General features: G+C 46.2%; 1 protein-coding gene across 1 annotated transcript in view; it reads left to right on the top strand.

The window, feature by feature from the left end:
- CATSPERG (cation channel sperm associated auxiliary subunit gamma) overlaps window positions 1-22,363 on the top strand; it is a 43,636-nt gene that overhangs the window by 19,182 nt on the left and 2,091 nt on the right. The window contains exons 15-26 of the mRNA XM_070397912.1: window positions 2,750-2,908; window positions 3,000-3,112; window positions 3,839-4,052; window positions 4,348-4,410; window positions 4,522-4,720; window positions 4,836-4,954; window positions 5,091-5,171; window positions 5,262-5,318; window positions 21,070-21,226; window positions 21,423-21,486; window positions 21,594-21,689; window positions 22,095-22,181. Coding sequence (XP_070254013.1) covers window positions 2,750-2,908; window positions 3,000-3,112; window positions 3,839-4,052; window positions 4,348-4,410; window positions 4,522-4,720; window positions 4,836-4,954; window positions 5,091-5,171; window positions 5,262-5,318; window positions 21,070-21,226; window positions 21,423-21,486; window positions 21,594-21,689; window positions 22,095-22,181 — 1,409 coding nt within the window. The remainder of the gene's footprint in view (window positions 1-2,749; window positions 2,909-2,999; window positions 3,113-3,838; window positions 4,053-4,347; window positions 4,411-4,521; window positions 4,721-4,835; window positions 4,955-5,090; window positions 5,172-5,261; window positions 5,319-21,069; window positions 21,227-21,422; window positions 21,487-21,593; window positions 21,690-22,094; window positions 22,182-22,363) is intronic.

Genomic DNA, 22,363 nt, shown 5'->3' with positions numbered 1-22,363 from the left:
GGAACACCCTCAGGGACTGTGGGGAAGGGCAGCAGAAGCTCTGTTTAAGGCTGAGAACACTGGAGCTCAAAGAGGCTAAGTGTCTTCCAAAGTTCCTCAGCAGAGTGAGAGACCTGTGCTCAGACTTATATGATCTGATTTCCTGGGGGTGCCCTCTTTTATTTCATCAAGCACATGTTCCTTTCATAAACATGCAGCACTTACTGGAGACCTGGCCCAGTGCTGGGGCACAGTGGCAACTGAGTCAGCCCTGGGCCCTGCTCTCACAGGGTGTCAGGCCAGTTGGGGAAGACAGTCATTCCCAGACAGTGACAGTTGAGAGTGGTCAGGCTGCAGCAGGGGAAATCACCTAGGGATGTTCAGAGAAGGGGCCCGACCTGGTCAGGGTGTGTATGTGTCAAGAATGGCCTCACAGTGGAGGCCACACAGACGGGGGACATCCTGGAAGCTGAGGTTCAGGAGGAGGTGAGATCGAGTCAAATGTACTGGGGACATGGGGGCTGGGCATCAGTGCAGAGATGGGAAATTAAGGCTGATGATCCTAGGGACAGTCTTACACCAACTTCCCGATGGTGCCCAAGGGCGAAATTGAAACCCTGGAGAATGAGAAGAAAAAAGGAAAGCTCAGCCCCAGGAAGCCCATCCATTAGAGAGTATATGTATCAGGAATGCTTACATCAGCAGACAGAAACACTGAGCAAATTATGGTGAGTGGGAGCTGGAGGCAGAAATGGTGGGTTCTGGGAAGTAGAGAGGTGGCACTACAGAAAGAAGGGGTGTGAGCTCACCTGATTCCAGCTGGAGGTGAGCTCCCAAGCCTCACCCCTCAAGGAATGGGGCCATCACACTTTTTTTTTTTTTTTTTTTTTTTTTTTTTTTTTTTTTTTTTTAAATAATTTTTATTTCTTAAAGTATTACAAAGAGTATTACATATGTCTCCTTTTTCCCCCCCATGACATTCCCCCGGCCCCTACCCCCCGCCCCCCCCCCCCGCCCCGTGTCTTGTGTCCATTGGTTAATCTTATATGCATGCATATAAGTCCTTCAGTTGGTCTCTTAATCCCCCCCCCCCCCAACCCTCCCCAGGCTCCCCATTGTAGTTTAACATTCTGTTCAATGTTGCTCTGCTTCTGTATCTACACCTGTTCATCAGTCCATACTGGTCCCCTTTATTTGTCCCAACCTCACTGGAGTAGTCTCAACCTCACCAGGGCCGTCTGAGCCTCACCAGGGCCATTTCAACCTCACCGGGGTCGTCCCTACCTCTCGGGGGCCGTTTCAACCTCACCGGGGTCGTCCCTACCACACCAGGGCCGTTTCAACCTGACTGGGGTTGTCTCTACCACACCGGGGCTGTTTCAACCTGACCGGGGTTGTCCCTACCACGCCGGGGCCGTTTCGACCTGACTGGGGTCGTCCCTACCTCACGGGGGCTGTTTCAACCTCACCGGGGTCGTCCCTACCTCACGGGGGCCGTTTCAACCTGACCGGGGTTGTCCCTACCACGCCGGGGCCGTTTCGACCTGACTGGGGTCGTCCCTACCTCACGGGGGCCGATTCAACCTCACCGGGGTTGTCCCTACCACTCCGGGGCTGTTTCAACCTGACCGGAGTTGTCCCTACCACACCGGGGCCTTTTCGACCTGACTGGGGTCGTCCCTACCTCACGGGGGCCGTTTCAACCTCACCGGGGTTGTCCCTACCACGCCGGGGCCGTTTCGACCTCACCGGGGTCGTCCCTACCTCACGGGGGCCGTTTCGACCTGACCGGGGTTGTCCCTACCACGCCGGGGCCGTTTCGACCTGACTGGGGTCGTCCCTACCTCACGGGGGCTGTTTCAACCTCACCGGGGTCGTCCCTACCTCACGGGGGCCGTTTCAACCTGACCGGGGTTGTCCCTACCACGCCGGGGCCGTTTCGACCTGACTGGGGTCGTCCCTACCTCGCGGGGGCTGTTTCAACCTCACCGGGGTTGTCCCTACCTCACGGGGGCCGTTTCAACCTGACCGGGGTTGTCCCTACCACGCCGGGGCCGTTTCGACCTGACTGGGGTCGTCCCTACCTCACGGGGGCTGTTTCAACCTCACCGGGGTCGTCCCTACCACACCGGGGCCGTTTGGACCTGACTGGGGTCGTCCCTACCTCACGGGGGCCGTTTCAACCTCACTGGGGTCGTCCCTACCTCACGGGGGCCGTTTCAACCTCACTGGGGTCGTCCCTACCACACCGGGGCCGTTTCGACCTGACTGGGGTCGTCCCTACCTCACGGGGGCTGTTTCAACCTCACCGGGGTCGTCCCTACCACACCGGGGCCGTTTCGACCTGGCTGGGGTCGTCCCTACCTCACGGGGGCCGTTCCAACCTCACCGGGGTTGTCCCTACCACACCGGGGCCGTTTCAACCTGACCGGGGTTGTCCCTACCACGCCGGGGCCGTTTCGACCTGACTGGGGTCGTCCCTACCTCACAGGGGCTGTTTCAACCTCACCGGGGTCGTCCCTACCTCACGGGGGCCGTTTCAACCTGACCGGGGTTGTCCCTACCACGCCGGGGCCGTTTCGACCTGACTGGGGTCGTCCCTACCTCACGGGGGCCGTTTCAACCTCACCGGGGTCGTCCCTACCACACCGGGGCCGTTTCGACCTGACTGGGGTCGTCCCTACCTCACGGGGGGGCCATCACACTTGGCAGAGGAAGAGGGGGGTCAGAGGTCCCATGGCCCTCACACACACAGCTGTTGCACCTCCAGATCTGGTACCTCGTGGAGGGCAGTTATCACGTGTACAAGTTGTTCCCATCCAAGGGCTGGAATGTGTACATCAGCCTCCAGGTGATGCAGCAGTCCTCTCTCTATGCTTCCCATGAGACCATGGTCACCCTCTTCTATGAAGACAGCAATCTGTACCAGGTGCTAGTCAGGGGCTATGCGAGACTTGGGGGGGGGGGGGGACAGAAGGGTGGCTGACACCAGCTTATCTGGCCCTGCCTTCCCACTGCAGCTGGTGTACCTTGTAAACAACCAGCAGGGCCAGCTCATCAAGAGGCTTGTGCCTGTGGAGCAAATTCTGATGCACCAGCAGCTCAGTGACCCCTACTCCTTGCAGCAGCAAAAGTGAGAAGACACTGGATGGACCAGCAGTAGTCAGAGAGCCCCAAACACTTCCCACACAAAGCTCCCATTCCATGGGGGGTTGAAGGGAGACCAAACCATCCCCAACTAACAACCTTAGGGCTATGATGTGCGAGGTCGGGGTGAATGGAAGTTCAAAGAAGGCATTTAACCCAGTCAGGGAGGGAGCACCAGGGAGAGCTTCAAAGAGAAAGATGTACATGAGCTGTGAGGAAGGATTGGCCAGATAATAAGATGGAGGACGTTGTTCCAAACAGGGGGATTCATGTTCAAAGACCCTGAGAAGGAAAGGAGCCTGGGTTTTTGAGAACTGAAAGTGTAGTACAGATAGAGTGCAGTGGTGGTGGCAGGGCAGACAAGGTGAGCCAGTGGCCATAGGGAGGAACTTCATCTTGAGGGCCCTGGAAAGCTATGTTGGGATTAAGGGGAGGGGCTGCCTGGTCAGATTTTACTGTTTAATAATAATCTTCTGGTCACCTGCGGAGGAGACCGGGGATGGGCGGGGTGGAGAAGGGGAGGTGGAAGGACTCTTAGGAAGGGGAGGAGAGTCTAGGAGGAGATCCAAGACTCTGGTCTGAGGCTGAGGAAGAGCAGGACTGGATTGGATTTGGGGAGTCAGCAGCGCAGGAATGGGAAACAGGCCGGTGGAGGCTCTTGGGGCGCAGGGCGCAGAAAAGTAAGCGGCCAACCCCCACTACCACCGCCCAGGAGTCACCTGAAACTCTCCTTCACCAACTTCTGCCCCTTCACGGTGATGCGCCTGCGGGACCTGCCCGACCAGAAGATCTACACGCGCCAGGAGCTCTACCGGGCGCAGCCGCCGCACATCCTGGAGCCCTCGGGCTTCCACACCGAGAACTCACTCGCTGTCTATCAGGGCCTCGTCTACTACCTGCTCTGGCTGCACTCCAAATACCACAAGGTGGGCGCCTGGGGCAGGGGCTGTCCCCGCCGGGGCTTTGAGAGGAACTGCGGAGGCCCAGAAGGCCAGGTCTGTGGAGCTGGAAGAACGGCCGCGGAGGGTGGAACAGAGCGGAGCAGCCTGGTATCTGAGGCCAAGCGGGGACTGGGAGATGGCGTTCCGGCTCTGCAGGGCGGGCCAGGTTATATTTTGCTTTGGGTTAGGAGCTGGGACTGAGGCTGGGCAGAGGTCTGGGAATGTCGTCTGCCTGTGGACGCTCCGCTCCGCCCCCTCACGGTGCTGACGGTCTCTGCAGCCTTATGCCGACCCCGTGCACGACTCCACCTGGCGTTGGTGGAAGAACAAGAAACAGGACCAGGTGCGTGGAGAGCGTTGCAAGTTGGAGGAGGTGCGACCCCACCTCCCACTCCGCCCGCCTTGTCCGGCTCCTCACTCAGGGTGCTGCCTTCCCCTGCCTCCCATGCTCCAGGACTACTACTACTACCTGGTGAGCAACGGGAAGAGTGCGGGTAACGTGCACATTGACATGGCCAACTACAAAAAGATCTACGACGTCAAGACTGAGTACCAGCTGCCGGAGCGCATCTTCCTGGATAAGGGCACCAGCTACAGCTTCTCCATCTTCCTGACCGCCCGGGGCCACTCGATCAAGAATGAGCTGGAGCCAGGTCTGTGGGCAGGGCCTGAGTGGAGTCGGAGTGGCGGGGGCGGGGTGGCTGGGACCTGGGCACCATCTGGGCCGGGTCTGGTTCTAGGCCTTAAACCCTTCTATGCCCCGAGCAGGCAACCTCTTCCAGCTGCTGAGCCAGGTGGACCTGGGCGTGGTGCTGGCCGACCCCAGCTGCATTGAGGCGGTGGTGAAGCAGCAGGTCCTTATTAAACGCAACTCAGTGCTTTTCAGGGTGAGGACAGGTGGTGAGGAGGTGTAGGGACAGATTTACCCAGGCAGTGGACTTGTGGGAAGTTCGTGGTTCCTTAAACCGTTCCTAGATCTTTGCGCATGCCTGTCAATCCCTTCGTTTTCGCCCCCCGCCCCAGGTTATGCTCCGTGATAAAAGTGTTTGCTTTGACCAGGGCATTAGTGGCCATCACCTCATGAAGACGGCCATGCTGGTCAAGGTACGGTCCAAGCCTGGAGAGGAGGGAAACAGGATGAGGGGAAAGGCTGGTCCCCTGGGACCCACCCTCATCACCTGGTCCCACCCACAGGTGGTGGGGTCAGCTGGGCACTGCGTCCAGAACACGATCCAGGGGCTCCGCATGCAAGTATTGAACCTTGGGGTATTGGGCCCAGTGCTGGGTGGGAAAGGGTTGGGCAGAGTGGAAGCAGGGCTGATTCTGTGTGCTCCCCTGGGAGTCCCACCCACCCACCCACCCACTCCTTTCATTCATTTCTGTTTTCAGAAAAAGCTGCCTTTATAGTTATGTAGATTGCACCCAAGTTTGCATGTTCCTTCTAATACTTTTCTGCAAGGGGAAGTAAAATACCTGTGACGTGGGCTTCCTTTTCCAATTGGCACAAAGGCACCATGTGGGCCAGCTTGGCCCCTTTCCCACATGTTGCTCTTCATGTGCCCACTTACATGTGCTTTGATCACTCCTTTGGGTCCTTGGTTCTTCACTTACTTGCACATGCAATATCCCCTTTGCACAGAGGCAGAAACTGAGCCTCAAAGAGATGCAGACATCTGCTCATAGTAACTCAGGGAGCTGACAAGTGGTAGAGGAGGGACCTGACCCAGAGGCATTGTTGTCACCCACCTCCCTACACACTAGCCAGCAGACAGACCCCGGTGCTCCTCCCTCCTGGCTTGGTATGACCGAGGGCAATAAAAATGGGTTGTAACAACCTCAACACTTGGATTAAATGAGATAATTTGGGTCAAGTGCAGGATAGAGCAACTCACCTCAGTCTCCATAAGTGTTTCTTGCTATGCTTAGTGATATGCATTATTTATCATAACCTGAAAAGGTCAAAGTTAACATCCCCATTTTGACCTGGAAGATTCCTTCTGGGAATCTAATCTATAACACACAGCAAAGGGTAGAAAACAAATGTCCATGAATAGGGGAGTGGTTAAATAAATTATAGTACATCCAAGCAATGAAAACCTATGCAGCTATAAAAAAAGAAAGAAAGATCTTCATATACTGGTGTGGAATGGTCTCCAAAGTGTATTTTATTCTTAAGAGAAAAAAGCAGGGTACACAACAGTATATACAAAACATTAGCGTGAAATAGGTTCATTGAGAACATATACTCATGTTTGCTTTTTTTTTTTTAATAATGATATTATTTATTGATAAAATTAAATTCCTTACAATATACCTTACAATATCCTTAAAATTAAATCATGGCAATGACTGACAAACACTAATGTGAACAATGGCCTTGCATCTCCTTGGAAAGTTTGGGTAAGTCAGGTTTGTATGTTGCTGTTTTTAATTTTAGGCACAATTCCAGGTTCTCATCAATAAGACGACTTCTCAATTTACTCTTGATAAGGTTCATGCTTGAAAATGATTGTTTGCATAAATATGTAGACCCGAATAAGGAAAGAACAGCAAAAGCTAGTTTTTTCAGTTGATTATATGAGTCAGGAATACTATTCCAGGTGTTAAAAATCAACATATCTTCCTTTACCAGGTCTTTCAAAGCAGACCACTTGTGCTGTGAACTAAGTTCACATTTGTTTTTCTCCAATATTTCTATATCAGGACAAAGACGTTCAAATTTCAAGCTCCACAGTTCTTTGTTTTTTAAATCCAGCAATTGCATTTCAAAGTTGCCAATGTCAATATTTTTTTAAATTAAATCTTTATTGTTCAGATTACATTTGTTCCTCTCCCCCCCCCCCCATAACTCCCCTCCTTCCAGTTCCCGCCCCACCCTCCGCCCTCACTCCCCACCCACTGTCCTAATCCATAGGTGCACGATTTTTGTCCAGTCTCTTCCCGCATCTCCCATTTCCCTTTCTCCCCCAAGAATAGTCTGTCCATTCCCTTTCTATGTCCCTGATTCATTATAATCACCAGTTCATTCTGTACATCAGATTATTTATTCACTTGATTTTTAGATTCACTTGTTGATAGATGCATGTTTGTTGTTCACAATTTGTATCTTTACCTTTTTCTTCTTCTTCCTCTTCTTAAAGGATACCTTTCAGCATTTCATATAATACTGGTTTAGTGGTGATGAACTCCTTTAGCTTTTCCTTATCTGTGAAGCTCTTTATCTGACCTTCAATTCTGAATGATAGCTTTGCTGGATAAAGTAATCTTGGTTGTAGGTTCTTGGTATTCATCACTTTGAATATTTTTTGCCATTCCCTTCTGGCCTGCAAAGTTTCTGTTGAGAAATCAGCTGACAGTCGTATGGGTACTCCCTTGTAGGTAACTGACTGTTTTTCTCTTGCTGCTTTTAAGATTCTCTCTTTGTCTTTTGCTCTTGACATTTTAATGATGATGTGTCTTGGTGTGGTCCTCTTTGGATTCCTTTTGTTTGGGGTTCTCTGCGCTTCTTGGACCTGTAAGTCCATTTCTTTCACCAGGTGGGGGAAGTTTTCTGCCATTATTTCTTCAAATAGGTTTTCAATATCTTGCTGTCTCTCATCTTCTGGCACTCCTATTATTCTGATATTAGTCCGCTTGAAGCTGTCCCAGAGGCTCCTTACACTATCTTCACACTTTCGGATTCTTTTTTCATTTTGCTTTTCCAGTTGGGTGTTTTTTGCTTTCAAATCTTTGGTTTGATTCTTGTGCTCCTCTGGTCTGCTATTGGGGATAATATTCTTTATTTCAGTCCGTGTATACTTACTTTCTAATTTCTTTATCGTAGCATCGAGGGTCTCATTAGTTTTCATGAGGCTCTGCTCAAGTTTATAGCAAGCCCTCAAAATTGCGATTTTTAGCTCCATATCCTCCATTTCTGTCATGTTTTTTTGTCTCCGCATCTTTTATGCTTTCTTGGTGCACCCCCTTGTGGTCTTTGTGCACAGTCTTGTTCTAGTTAGCCTTAATTGTTGTAGTTAATACTAGAGGGATTTGACCACCAGGCCGACTGGCTGTGAGAATCAGCTGTGGGAAAACTTCAGTCCTCTGGGGAGGTGCTAATCTAGCCTTTGCCTGAGGTGATCCAGCAAATGGCTCTGCGCAGGGCTTGGGAGGGGCGGGCTCAACAGGGCGGGTGGAGGGAGCAGCTATGGCTGCTCTCAGTCCGTCCCCAGGGGCTCCGCCTCTCTGTCCCAGCAACTGCTGCAAACCTCGGAGGGACCGTAGCCAGACAGTCCCGCTTCTCCCGTTTGAGTCTGGGTCCCTAGAGACTCGCCCGGATCTGTAGCCCAGAGTCTGAGACTCCCTCCTGATTGAAAACAACAACCTCGCCCTCAGCCACCAGCCCACTTTGCGCGCGCACCACCCTACCTTTAAATTTTCCACACTGCGCCTCTTCTGAGCCTCGTAATGCTGTTGTTTTTCCTTCTAGTTGAAGAGTCTCTCCTCAGCCAGCCTTCCTGTGGTTCTGGTTGAAGTCTGTTCCGTCTTTTAGTTGTATTTTTGAAGTGGTTGTTTGCGGCAGCAGTCTCCGGTGTTTACCTATGCCGCCATCTTCCATGTTTGCTTTTATTTGCATGAAGAAACTTCAGGGAAATGGGCAAAAAAAATACTCGAGGTGGTTCTCTACTCTGGTGATAGAGAAGAGGCAGGATAGTTGGAGGATGGAAATGGAAACTTTTGCTGTGTGTGTGTATCTACATATATTCATACGTGACCATGTTACCCATCTAAAAATGAAGTTTTGCCCTACCTGGTTAGGCTCAGTGGTAGGCAGACTGAAGGGTCCCAGGTTCGATTCTGGTCAAGGGCATGTACCTTGGTTGCGGGCACATCCCCAGTAGGGGGTGTGCAGGAGGCAGCTGATCGATGTTTCTCTCCCATCAATGTTTCTAACTCTCTATCCCTCTCCCTTCCTCTCTATAAAAAATAAAATATATTGCCGTAACCGGTTTGGCTCAGTGGATAGAGCGTCGGCCTGCGGACTCAAGGGTCCCAGGTTCGATTCCGGTCAAGGGCATGTACCTTGGTTGCAGGCACATCTCCAGTAGGGAGTGTGCAGGAGGCAGCCGATCGATGTTTCTCTCTCATCGATGTTTCTAACTCTCTATCTCTCTTCCTTCCTCTCTGTAAAAAATCAATAAAATATATTTAAAAAAAAATAAAATAAAATAAAATAAAATATATTAAAAAGGAAGTTTTAAAATAAGCCAATGATTTGCCCTGGCCAGTGTGGCTAAGTTGGTTGGAGTGTTGTCCTATACACTAAAAAGTTCAGAGCACATACCCAGGTTGTGGATTTGATCCTGGTCAAGGTGCGTGTGGGAGGCAACCGATCAATGTTTCTCACACTGATGTTTCTCTCGCTCTTTCTTTCTCTAAAAATCAATTTTTTTTAAAAAAGCAAATGACTTTTAAAAAGATAGGAAAACAGAGGTGCTAAAGGTAGTCTGAACTTCTTTTTCTTTGTATTCTCAGGCTGTTGCCTTTCCAGTTTCTAGCCCCCATCTCCCCCCCACCTCCCCTATACACACACATTACCAGATCAAGAGGCATGTGTATTTAGAAGGCCTGGAGCCTCTCTCTTGCTCCCCATCCTGGAAAAGAATGGAAACTGAAACTAATTGATGAACAGTGGGTTTTCAATTTGTAAATATCTTGGATGAAGGAAGGAAGAAATGAATTTACACATAAATTTGGTTAGATGAATAAAGGCTTACAGTGTCTCTTAGCAGGCCAGATCCAAACATGGGCCTCCTTGGGGGATGGAGCTGGGACTGGGGTCAGGGGGATAGACCAGGAATAGACTTCACTCTCTGTATCCAAAGCTTACTAATTCATTCAACCAATATTTATGGAGTGCCTACTACATTCCAGCATTGTTTTAGGGGCTAGAGTTATAGCAGTGAACAAATAATTTCTGCCCTTGTGAAGCTGATGTTCCAATGGGGGAAGTGTATTCATTCCTAGGTCTGCCATAACAAATTACCACAAACTGGGAAGTTTATTCTCTCCCAGTTATGGAGAACAGAAGTCTAAAATCAGGGTTGGTCCTTCTGGAGGTTCTGAGGGAGAATCTGTTCCAGGCCTCTCTTCTGGGTTCTGGTGATTATTAACAATACTTGAAATTCCTTGGCTTATAGATGCATCACTGAAATCTCTGCCTTCATTTTCACAAGGCCTTTTCCCTGTAAGTCAGTGTCCAAATTTTCCTCATGTTATAAGGACACCAGTCATTAGATTAGGGCCCAGCCTAGTCCAGTATGATTTCTTCTTAACTATTTTTTTTTATTGATTTCATAGAGGGAGAGGGAGAGAGAGATAGAAATATCAATGATGAGAGAGAATCATTGATTGGCTGTCTCCTGAATGCCCCCCCCCCGCCCCAATTGGGGATCACAACTGTAACCTGGGCATGTGCCCTAGACTGGAATCGAACCTGGGACCCTTCAGTCCATAGGCTGACACACTATCCACTGAGCCAAACCAACTAGGGCTGACTTCATCTTAACTTGATTACATCTATAAAGACCCTATTTCAAATTAGGTCACATTAGCAGTTACCAGCGATTTAGGACTTCAACATATCTTTGGGATGCACAATTCATCCACAACAGAGTCTGACAATAAGATAAATAAAAGATATTGTGGGAATTAAAAATGGCGGTGGAGTAAGTGGATACTGTATAGACATGCTCCCAGAAACAAACTGGAATTACAACTAAAATACAGAAAAACTTCCTGAATAATCAATGGAAGACTTGCTGGAGAGAAACCTGATAACTGAGGATGGAAATGGTGACTGCATAGAGACTGGTAGGAAAGGCAGAGGCAAGAAAGGGCTGGCTGGGCTCCCACAGATAACAACTGATGTTCCGGAGAGATATCTCAGCTGTGGAGCATTGCCACTGAGAACCCTGGGGTCTAATCCCCAAGCTGGGCCCCCAGCAGAGAGCACCAGAACTGAGAGAGGTGCCCACATAAAATCTGGCTGTGAAAAGCAGAAGGGTTGCTGTCTGCCTGGGAGAGATGTCTGGAAATGCAGGCACCCTCTTAAAGGGCCAATGCACAAAATTCCCTGTGCAGCCATTCATCTTGTGTTCTAGCAAGGGAGAGCAGAGTGGACTGGAGTTGTGAGAGCAGAAGCCAGGATAGGGAACTCTGAGATAAGAGTTTGGAAAGCAGACATCCTGGTTTGCTGTGCTGAGTCATTCCCTCACACTGCGGAGGTCATCTTTCTCATGCAGACAATTGCTACTTAGTCAGCTTTGCCTGGGAGGAAGATAGCTGACCCACCCTATTGGAAAACACCTTGCCTCACTGTGGAGTTTCTGATATCATTAAGAGACTGAGAATAACAGCCTCCAGGCAGAAGCAATTGCCCCACACTGTTGAAAAAAACTCTCACTACAGCTGAAGACAATGGCCTGAGGGCAATTCAAGACAGAATCCCATCAGTCTGTAGGCAGAAGCAATCTCTGGAGAATTTAAGTCTCTGCCTGATCTAATTAATCAGAAACAGCGTTTGACACTGTCCTGCACCAGAGATTGAGAGTTGTAGCAGATCTACCTAATACATAGTCACAAACCCAAACAGGCAGCCAATATTAGGAGACAATGAAACAACCCACAAATGAAAGAACTAGAGAATTCTCCAGAAGAAGATATAAATAAAATGGAAATAAGAAATTTATCTGATATAGAGTTCAGAAAAATAATGGTAAAGATGCTCAACAGCATGAGAAAGATATAATAACTATAGAAACATATAAAGCATGACATAGCACAAATAAAGAACACATTGGAAGAAATACACAGCAGATTAGGGGGAGCTGAAGATTGAATCAGTGAATTAGAAGACAGGTTTGAAAAAAATCAGAGAACCATAAAACAATAAAAAACAGGAGGACAGCTTAAGGGAGCTGTGGGATAACATGAAATGTAACAATATTAGAATAGCAGATGTGCCAGAAGAGGCAGAAAGGGAAAAAAGGATAGAAAAAGTGTTTGACAAATTAATGGCAGAAAACTTCCTAACATAGTAAAGGAAAAAGTCACAAAAGTCCAGGAGGCACAGAGTCCCAAGCAAGAAGAACCCAAATAGGCCCACGCTCAGACACATCATAATTAAAATGCCAAAAAGAAACAAAAAGAATCTTAAAGGAAGCAAGAGAAAAGCAAACTGTTACCTACAAAGGAGCTCCCATAAGGCTGACCCTTATTTCTCATCAGAAACTATGTAGGCCAGAAGAGAATGGCATGAAGTACTCAAGGTAATGGAAAGCAAGGATCTGAGACCAAGATTACTATATCCAGCAAGGCTATCATTCAAAATACCTGGTGAAATAAAGAGCTTCCCAGACAAAAAAAGGCTAACAGAGTTTATCACCACCAAAACAGCACTGCAAGAAATGCTAAAGGGACTGCTGTAATGAGAAGAGATACATACAAAATTAAAATGGTAATAAGTACCTATCAATAATAACCCTAAATGTAAAGGAATTAAATGCTCCAATTAAAAGGTATAGAATAGCTGAATGAATACAAAAACATGACCCAACTATATGCTGTCTACAAGAGACCCAACTCAGAGCAAAAGACACACACAGGATGAGAGTGAAAGGATGAAAAAAAGTTTTCCAAGGAAACGGAAAAGAAAAAAAAAAAAGCTGGAGTAGCAATACTCATAACCAACAAAATAGACTTCAAAATAAAGGTCATTACAAGAGACAACAAAGGTCGCTATATAATACTAAAGTGATCAACAAGAGGATATAACCCTGGTAAACATAGAAGCACCCAATATAGAAGCACATAAATATATTTTAAAAATCTTTTAGAGGACTTTAAGGGAGAGAGATAACAATACAGTCATAGTAGCGGGATTTAACACCCTGCTGACTTCACTGGATAGATCTTCCAGACAAAAACTTAACAAGGAAACAGAGACTCTAAAGGACACACTGGATCAGATGGATTTAGTTGACATTTATACAACATTTCACCTCAAAGCTGTAGATTATACATTCTTCTCAAGTGCACACGGATCATTCATAAAGATAGACCACATGTTAGGACACAAAACAAGTCTCTACAAGTTCAAGACGATTGAAATCATATCAAGCATCTTCTCAGATCACAGTGGAATGAAATTAGAAATCAACTACAGTAAAAACACCCAAAACCATTCAAACACATGGAGGCTAAACAGCATGTTACTAAACAATGAATGGGTTACCAAGAAGATCAAGAAAGAAATCAAAAACTTCCTGGAAACAAATGAAAATGAACACGCAACAAACCCAAATATCTGGAACACAGCAAAAGTAGTCCTGAGAGGGAAGGTCATAGCACTATAAGCATACCTCAAAAAACAAGAAAAATCAACAATAAGCTCTTTAACTCTACAACTTAAAGAACTAGAAGGAGAACAACAAGAAAAACCCAGAGTAAGTAGAAGGGAGGAAATAATAAATATTAGAGCAGAAGTAAATAACATAGAGACAAATATATATATATATATAAATCAATGAGCCCTAGCCAGTTTGGCTCAGTTGATAGAGTGTCAGCCTGTGGATAGAAGGGTCCCAGGTTTGATTCTGGCCAACGGCACATGCCTGGGTTTCAGGCTTGATCCCCAGTAGGGGGCATGTGGGAAGCAGCCGATCAATGATTCTCTCTCATCATTGATGTTTCTGTCTCTCTCTCCCTCTTCCTTCCTCTCTGAAATCAATAAAGAAATATATATATTAAAAAAAAAACCAATGAAACCAAGAGCTGGTTCTTTGAAAGGATAGACAAGATTGTTGAACAATTAGCCAGATTCATCAAGAAACAAAGAGAGAGGACCTAAATAAATAAAATCAGAAACGAAAGTGGAGAAGTAACCACTGACACTACAGAAATACAAAGGATTGTAAGAAAATACAATGAACAACTATACGCCAACAAGCTGGACAATGTGGATGAAATGGATGAATTCCTAGAAGAATACAATCTCCCAAAACTGAATTAAGAGGAATCAGAAAACCTGATAGGCCAATAACAACTGATGAAATAGAAGCAGTAATCAAAAAACTCCCAACAAACAAAAGCCCAGGTCGAGACAGCTTCACAGGAGAGTTTTATACCAAACATTCAAAGAAGAACTAACACCTATACTCCTCAAACTATTCAAAAAAATCCAAGAGAAAGGAACATTTCCAAGCTCTTTTTATGAGGCCAGCACTATCCTAATTCCAAAACCAGATAAAGTCACTGCAAAGAAAGAGAATTACAGACCAATATCCCTGATGAATATGGATGCTAAAATCCTCAACAAAATATTATCAAATGCATCCAGCAATATATTTAAAAGATCATACACCATGACCAGGTGATATTTATTCCAGGGATGCAAGGCTGGTACAATATATTTGAAAATCAATAAATATGATACATCACATAAACTAATTGAAAGACAAAAATCACATCATCATATCAATAGATGCAGAAAAAAACTTTCAACAAAATCCAACACCCATTTTTAAAAATAATTTTTTATGGATTTTAGAGAGGAAGGGAATGGGAGAGAGAGATATAGACACATCAATGATGAGAGAGAATCATTGATTGGCTGCCTCCTGCACACCTCACACTGGGGATCAAGCCCACAACCCAGGCATGTACCCTGACCAGGAATCAAACCGTGATCTCCTAGTTCATAGGTCAGCATTCAACCACTAAGCCATTCCAACTGGGGCTAATATCCATTTTTGTTTGTTTTATTGTTGTTATTGTTTTAAGATATACATATTGATTTCAGAGAGAAAGGGAGAGGGGAGAGAGAGATAGAAACATCAATGATGAGAGAGAATCATTGGTCAGCTGCCTCCTGCACACACCCCACTAGGGAATGAGCCAGCAACCTGGGCAAGTGCCCTTGACCGGATTCGAACCTGGCACCCTTCAGTATGCTGGCTAGGGCTCTATTCATTAAGCCAAACCAGCTAGAGCCAACACCCATTTTTGATAAAAACTCTCAGCAAAGTGAGAATAGAGGGAGCATATTTCAACATGATAAAGGCCATATGTAACAAACCTACAGCCAACATCATACTCAATGGGTAAAAACTAAAACCAGTTCCCTTAAGAACAGGAACAAAACAGGGATGTCCGCTTTCACCACTCTTATTTAATGTAGCACTGGAAGTCCTAGCCACAGTGATCAGACCAGAAGATGAAATAAAAGGCATCCAAATTGGAAAGGATGAAGTAAAACTCTCATTATTCACAGATGACATGATATTGTACATAGAAAACCCTAAATATTCCACCAAAAAACTACTGGGCTTAATAAATGAATTTGGCAATGTAGCAGAATATAAAATAAGTACCCCAAAATCTATGGTTTTCTTATACACCAATAATGGTTTCTCAGAAAGAGGAACTAAACAAACAATCTCATTTACCATTGCAACAAAAAATTTAAGACACACAAAAAAAATTTAAGATACTTAGGAATAAACTTAACCAAGGAAGCAAAAGACCTGTACTTGGAAAACTACAGGAAGTTGAAAAAAGAGAAGATATAAACAAGTGGAAGAATATACCATGTTCATGGATTGGTTGACTCAACATCATCAAAATGTCCATACTACCCAAAGCAATCTACAGATTCAAAGCAATCCCTATTAAAATACTAATAGCATATTTCACAGATCTATGGAGTCAAAAAAGACCCTGAATAGCTGCAGCAATCTTGAGAAAGAAGAACAAAGTTGGAGGAATCACAATACCAGATTTTAAGGTATGCTACAAAGCCACCGTAAGCAAAACAGCCTGGTACTGGCACAAGAACAGGTATATAAATCAATCGAACAGAACAGAGAACCCAGATATTGACCCAAGACATTATGCTCAATTTGACAAAGAATGCAAGAACATACAATGGAGTCAAGAGAGTCTCTTTAATAAGTGGTGCTGGGAAAGTTGGACAGATACATGCAAAGAAAAGATGAAACTAGACCACCAACTTACACCATATTCAAGAATAAACTCAAAATGGATAAAAGACTTAAATTTAAGTTGAGAAACCATAAAAATCCTACAAGAAACCATAGGCAGCAAAATCTCAGACATCTCTTGTAGTGATATGTTTACAGATACATCTCTTTTTTTTATTGCTTAAAGTATTACAAAGGGTATTACATATGTCTCCTTTTCTCCCTCGCCCTTGACAATCCCCTGGCCTCCCCTACCCCCCAGTGTCTTGTGTCCATTGGTTATGCTTATATGCATGCATATAAGTCTTTCGGTTGATCTCTTACCCACCCCTTCTGTCCCCCCTACCCTCCCCGGCCTTCCCACTGCAGTTTGACAGTCTGTTTGAGGCAGCTCTGCCTCTGTACCTATTTTTGTTCATAAGTTTATAATGGTCTTTATTATCCATGAATAAGTTAGATCATGTGGTATTTTTCCTTCATTGACTGGCTTATTTCACTTAGCATAATGCTCTCCAGTTCCATCCATGCTGTTGCAAATGGTAAGAGTTCCTTCTTTTTTTACAGCAGCATAGTATTCCATCGTGTAGATGTACCACAGTTTTCTAATCCATTCATCTACTGATGGGCACTTAGGCTGTTTCCAGATCTTAGCTATGGTGAATTGTGCTGCTATGAACATATGGGTGCATATATCCTTTCTGATTGGTGTTTCTGGTTTCTTGGGATATATTCCTAGAAGTGGGATCACAGGGTCAAATGGGAGTTCCATTTTTAGTTTTTTGAGGAAACTCCATACTGTCTTCCATAGTGGCTGTACCAGTCTGCATTTCCACCAGCAGTGCATGAGTGTTCCTTTTTCTCCACATCCTCTCCAGCACTTGTCGTTTGTTGATTTGTTGATGATGGCCAGTCTGACAGGTGTGAGATGGTACCTCATTGTTGTTTTGATTTGCATTTCTCTGATGATTAGTGACTTTGAGCATGTTTTCATATGTCTCTTGGCTTTCTGAATGTCCTCTTTTGAAAGGTGTCTATTTAGATCCTTTGCCCATTTTTTGATTGGATTGTTTATCTTCTTTTTGTTAAGTTGTATGAGTTCCCTATAAATTTTGGAGATTAGGCCCTTATCAGATATGACATTGGCAAATATGTTTTCCCACGCAGTGGGCTTTCTTGTTGTTTTGTTGATGGTTTCTTGAGATACATCTCTTTTTAAAATATATATATATTTTATTGATTTTTTACAGAGAGGAAGTGAGAGGGATAGAGAGTTAGAAACATCGATGAGAGAGAAACATCGATCAGCTGCCTCCTGCACACTCCCTCCTGAGGATGCGCCTGCAACCAAGGTACATACCCTTGACCAGAATCAAACCTGGGACCCTTCAGTCCGCAGGCTGACGCTTTATCCACTGAGCCAAACCTGTCAGGGCTACAGATACATCTCTTAAGGCAGTGGTTCTCAACCTTCCTAATGCTGCGACCCTTTAATACAGTTCCTCATGTTGTGATGACCCCCAACCATAAAATTATTTTTGTTGCTACTTCATAACTGTAATTTTGCTACTGTTATGAATCGTAATGTAAATATCTGATATGCAGGATGTATTTTCATTGTTACAGATTGAACATAATTAAAGCATAGTGATGAATCACAAAAACAATATATAATTATATATGTGTTTTCCGATGGTCTTAGGCGACCCCTGTGAAAGGGTCGTTCGACCCCCAAAGAGGTCGTGACCCACAGGTTGAGAACCGCTGTCTTAAGGCGAAGGAGAAAATAAACAAATGGGACTACATCAAAATAAAAAGCTTCTGCACAGCAAAAAAAAACAAAACCAAAAAAAAACACAAAACATCAACAAAATGAAAGGGAGCTTACTCTATGGGAGAACATATTTGGCAATGATACATCTGATAAAAAAGCTAATGTCCAAAATATATAAGGAACTCATACAACTTAACAAAAGGAAGGCAAACAATCCGATTTAAAAATGGACAAAGGACCTAAATAGACACTTCTCCAGAGACATTTGAAAAATGTTCAGTCACTGGTCATCAGAAAGATGCAAATCAAAATGATGATGAGGTACCATCTCACACCTGTCAGGATGGCTATCATTAACAAATGAACAAATGACAAGTACTGGTGAGGATGTGGAGAAAAGGGAACCCTAGTACACTGCTGGTGGGAATGCAGACTGTTACAGCCATTATGGAAAACAGTATGGAGTTTCCTCAAAAAAATTTGATATGGAACTGCCCCCTTTGATTCCACTTCTAGGAAATATCCTAAGAAACCCAAAACACCAATCAGAAAGAATGTATGCACCTCTATGTTCACAGCAGCACAATTTACAATAACTAAGATGTAGAAACAGTCCATGTGCCCATCAGTAGATGAGTGGATAAAAAAGCTGTGGTACATTTATACCATGGAATATTATGCAGCAGTGAAAAAGGAGAATCTCTTACCCTTTGAGACAGGATGGAGGGATCTGGAGAGTATCATACTAAGTGAAATAAGTCAGTCAGAGAAAGACAAATATCACATGATCTCACTCATGTGGAATCTAAGTAACAAAATAAACTGATGAATAGAATGGACCCAGAGACATGGAAACATGGAACAGAGTGTGGAATCTCAGAGGGAAAGCAGGGAGGGTGGGTGGGAGGTAATCAATCCAAGACCTTGTATGCATATATGCATGGCCTATGGACACAGACATGAAGGCCTAGGGCGGCAGGCAGGGATGGGCTGGAGGGGGACATATGTAATACTTTCAACAATAAAGAATTATTATTATTTTAAATATATTTTTTATTGATTTCAGAGAGGAAGGGAGATAGAGAGAGAGAGAAATATCAATGATGAGAGAGTATCATTGATTGGCTGCCTCCTGCGCACCCGCTACTGGGGAGGACTGAGGCCACAACCTGGGCATATGCCCTAGACTGGAATCGAATGTGGGACCCTTTAGTCCACAGGCAGACGTTCTATCCACTGAGCTAAACCAGTTAGGGCAAGAATTATTTTAAAAATATTTATATTGTGTTAAGAGGTGATGAGTGCTAGGAGGGAAAAGGCAGGCAAGGTGCATGAGGTAGGTCAGCATTTGCTATAGGATGGCTCAGGAAAGACCTGGCCGAGGAGGAAACATTTGAGCAAAATCTTGAAGGAAGGGAGGAAGTGAGTCATGTGTTTATGTGCCAGAAAGGCATGCCAGTGAGAGGGAATGGATGGTAAAAAGGCCTGGAAGTGGGAGTATGTTTCATGTGTTAGACTAAAGGAACATGTAGGGGCACGTGTGATTGGATCAGGGTGAGCAAAGAGGAAAGTGGTGAGAAATGAGGTCAAAGTGATGATGGAGCAGATCATGTGAGGTCTAATGGGGAGGGCTCTAAGCAGAGGAGTGACTCTAGTGTTCACAGGTTCCCTCTGACTGTGTGTGGAAGACATATGGGCAGTGTTGGTGAGATCCAGGGAGGGAACAAAGTTAGTCAGGCAAGTGTGGGGCAAAGGAGCTGAGAGGTGGGGGGAGAGAATGGCTCTATTTTGAAGTCAAGGGACACAGGCTATCTGAATGGACTGGATATGGGGGTGAGAGAAAGAAAGGTTTCCAGGATAAGGCCAAGGCTTTTAGCCTGCACATGGAGGGATGAGGTGCCATTAGTTGAGATGGGTTGTGGATATATTAAATTGAAGATGCCCATTAGACTCCCAGCGAGTGAGTGGCTGATAGGTATAGTTTTTGGCCCAGGTCCAGCATGAGAAGTGCTTGAACTATGACTGCTAACTCCTCTCCACAGTCACTGTCAAGCCCAGACCACAGTTTCCGGATGCCCATGTCCCTTTGACAATTGTGTGAAACCCTTGGGAGATACCCCTGAAATGGGCCAGGGGTCATTCATTCTGAAGGCAAAGTCACAGGGGTTTCTTCACCCCTGTCCCCACCTGGCTGCACTTTCCTCATATATCCCATGCTCTGCCAGGTCAATTGTTTGAGAATTCAAGCCCAACTTCAACCCTATAAACTAGGTGCACCTGACTAGGTGTTAGCTGCTCCATAGGTGTAGGCTTTATTGTTTTATATGTGTTTTTCTGGAGGCAGCTAGAAGCTACATGGCCCAGTTTGGGTTTCAGCTCTACCACTTAACAGCTATGTGGCTTTGGATAGTTAATAAGTTGCTTGACCTCTCTGTGCCTCACTTTTGCCATCTCTAAAATGTACTGTAGCTCACCCAGCATGGCTCAGTGGTTGAACATTGACCTATGAACCAAAAGGTCACAATTCAATTCTCAGTCAAGGCACATGGCCAGGTTGGGGGCTCGATTCCCAGTGTGGGGCATGCAGGAGGCAGCTGATCAATGATGCTCTCCCATCATTGATGTTTCTCTCGCTCTTCCTCTCCCTTCCTCTCTGAAATCAATCAAAATATATTAAAAAAATAAATAAAATGTATTATATCCTCAACCTTGCAAGGCTGTTTGGAGAATCAAATTTGAATATGTAAAGTGCTTAGAACACAGTGCTTTGCACACAGTAACAGCTATATAAGTATTTACAGTTATTAGAGTATTGGAAAAAATACTCATCATTGATGTTTGGTTTTTTTGTTTTGTTTTTTATGTATTTTATTGATTTTTCACGGAGAGGAAGGGAGAGGGATAGAGAGCCAGAAACATCAATGAGAGAGAAACATTGATCAGCTGCCTCCTGCACGCCCCCCACTGGGGATGTGCCCGCAACCAAGGCACATGCCCTTGACCGGAATCGAACCCGGGACCCTTGAGTCCGCAGGCCGACGCTCCATCCACTGAGCCAAACCGGTTCTGGCCTCATCATTGATGTTGAGGAAAATAGTAATCAGATTGCCCCCTGGTGAGGGTGAGCCTGGCAGGTAGTGATGGTGTGTGTGGGAAGAGGGGTGTCTTCCCCTTCCCACTTCCCAAGTGAGGCTTTTCTCCTCTTACTCAGGGTAACTTGATGGTGCCAGTGCTTATAGGCTGTCCACCAGGAAAGCGCCTGGCCTTTGACATCACCTACACCCTGCAGTACAACAACCTACAGAACAGACACTATTTTGACTGCGTTCACGTAGACCCCGAGATGCCCTGCTTCCTCTTCCGTGACAGTGCGTGTCCAGTCTCCTCCTCTGCATTGTTCACTGTCCTCTGCCCCCACCACTTTGCCCTCCCTGCCCCCTTACCTTCCACCCACTCTCTGCTCTTCCCCTTGGTCCTCTCTCTCTTTTCTCTCTTCACCATCCTCCACTTCTCGAGCCAAGCTAATTTCTCCTCCTCCTGGCTTCAACCCCCTCCCACCCACAGTCTTCCACCCCTTCTTCTTGATCCAAGATTTGGTGACGGGAGAGTCTGGCAGTTTTGAGGGCAGGTAAAGGCATATCCAAACCAGGGCTGATGGGTGGGGGTAGGGGTCATAGATATGATGCAGGACTCAGGAAACTGAGGCCAGTTGGTGTGCACCTCTGCTCCTGTCAGCTATGTACTGAAGGTGGTGGGCGGAGGTCCCACCCTGGACACCATCAAGGAATACAGCGAGGAGGAGATTTACCGCTTCAACAGCCCCCTGGACAAGTAATCCCTGTGGGACCCAGCCCCATAATTGGGCCTTCCTTTCCCTGCAGAACCCTCAGGCTTCCCAGCCACAGACCTTACCCTTGCTCTTGCTGCAAGCCTCACCCACCTTGGTATCTCAGGGCCCTGTCCACAGCAAGGCTCCTAAGGTCCCACAAACTCTTGCCCCTTCCACAATGTGAGGCCCCATGCCCTGCCCACCAAAGGTTCCAACCTCTACCCCAACCCCACCCCCACCCCCACCCCCACCCACTGAAGGCTCCAACCCCGACCCCCCACCACCACCACTGCTCACATTGCTGGCCTCCCTTTGCAAGGGCAGCCCAGGGTCCCCCCCCCCCCCCACTCCCCCTGCTCCACCGAGGTTCCATGGTCCTCTACTGAGGTTATGGCGGTCCTCCACAGCACCTACAGCCTCATCTGGACCACCAAGAACTCAACAGCTACCAAGGACTTGGCTTTCAACATCATGTCCCACAACATGGGCATTGAGTGAGTGCATATCCTGGCTGCCAGCCCCTTATCCCCCACATGCCCATAATCTGTCAGCCAATCCATCCCTTCTGCTTCTGGGAGACCAAGCCACACTGACCACCTTTGTGTTCCTCAAATGGGGCTGATCTTTACATAAGCTGGACCCTCTATCTGCAGTGCTAGTCCCTCTTACTTCTTCT

This window comes from Myotis yumanensis, unplaced genomic scaffold, assembly GCF_028538775.1.
Source record: "Myotis yumanensis isolate MYYU_CA2020_CCGP unplaced genomic scaffold, mMyoYum1.0.hap1 SCAF_18, whole genome shotgun sequence".
NCBI lineage: Eukaryota > Metazoa > Chordata > Mammalia > Chiroptera > Vespertilionidae > Myotis > Myotis yumanensis.
This window is presented reverse-complemented; position numbering and strand designations above follow the sequence as displayed.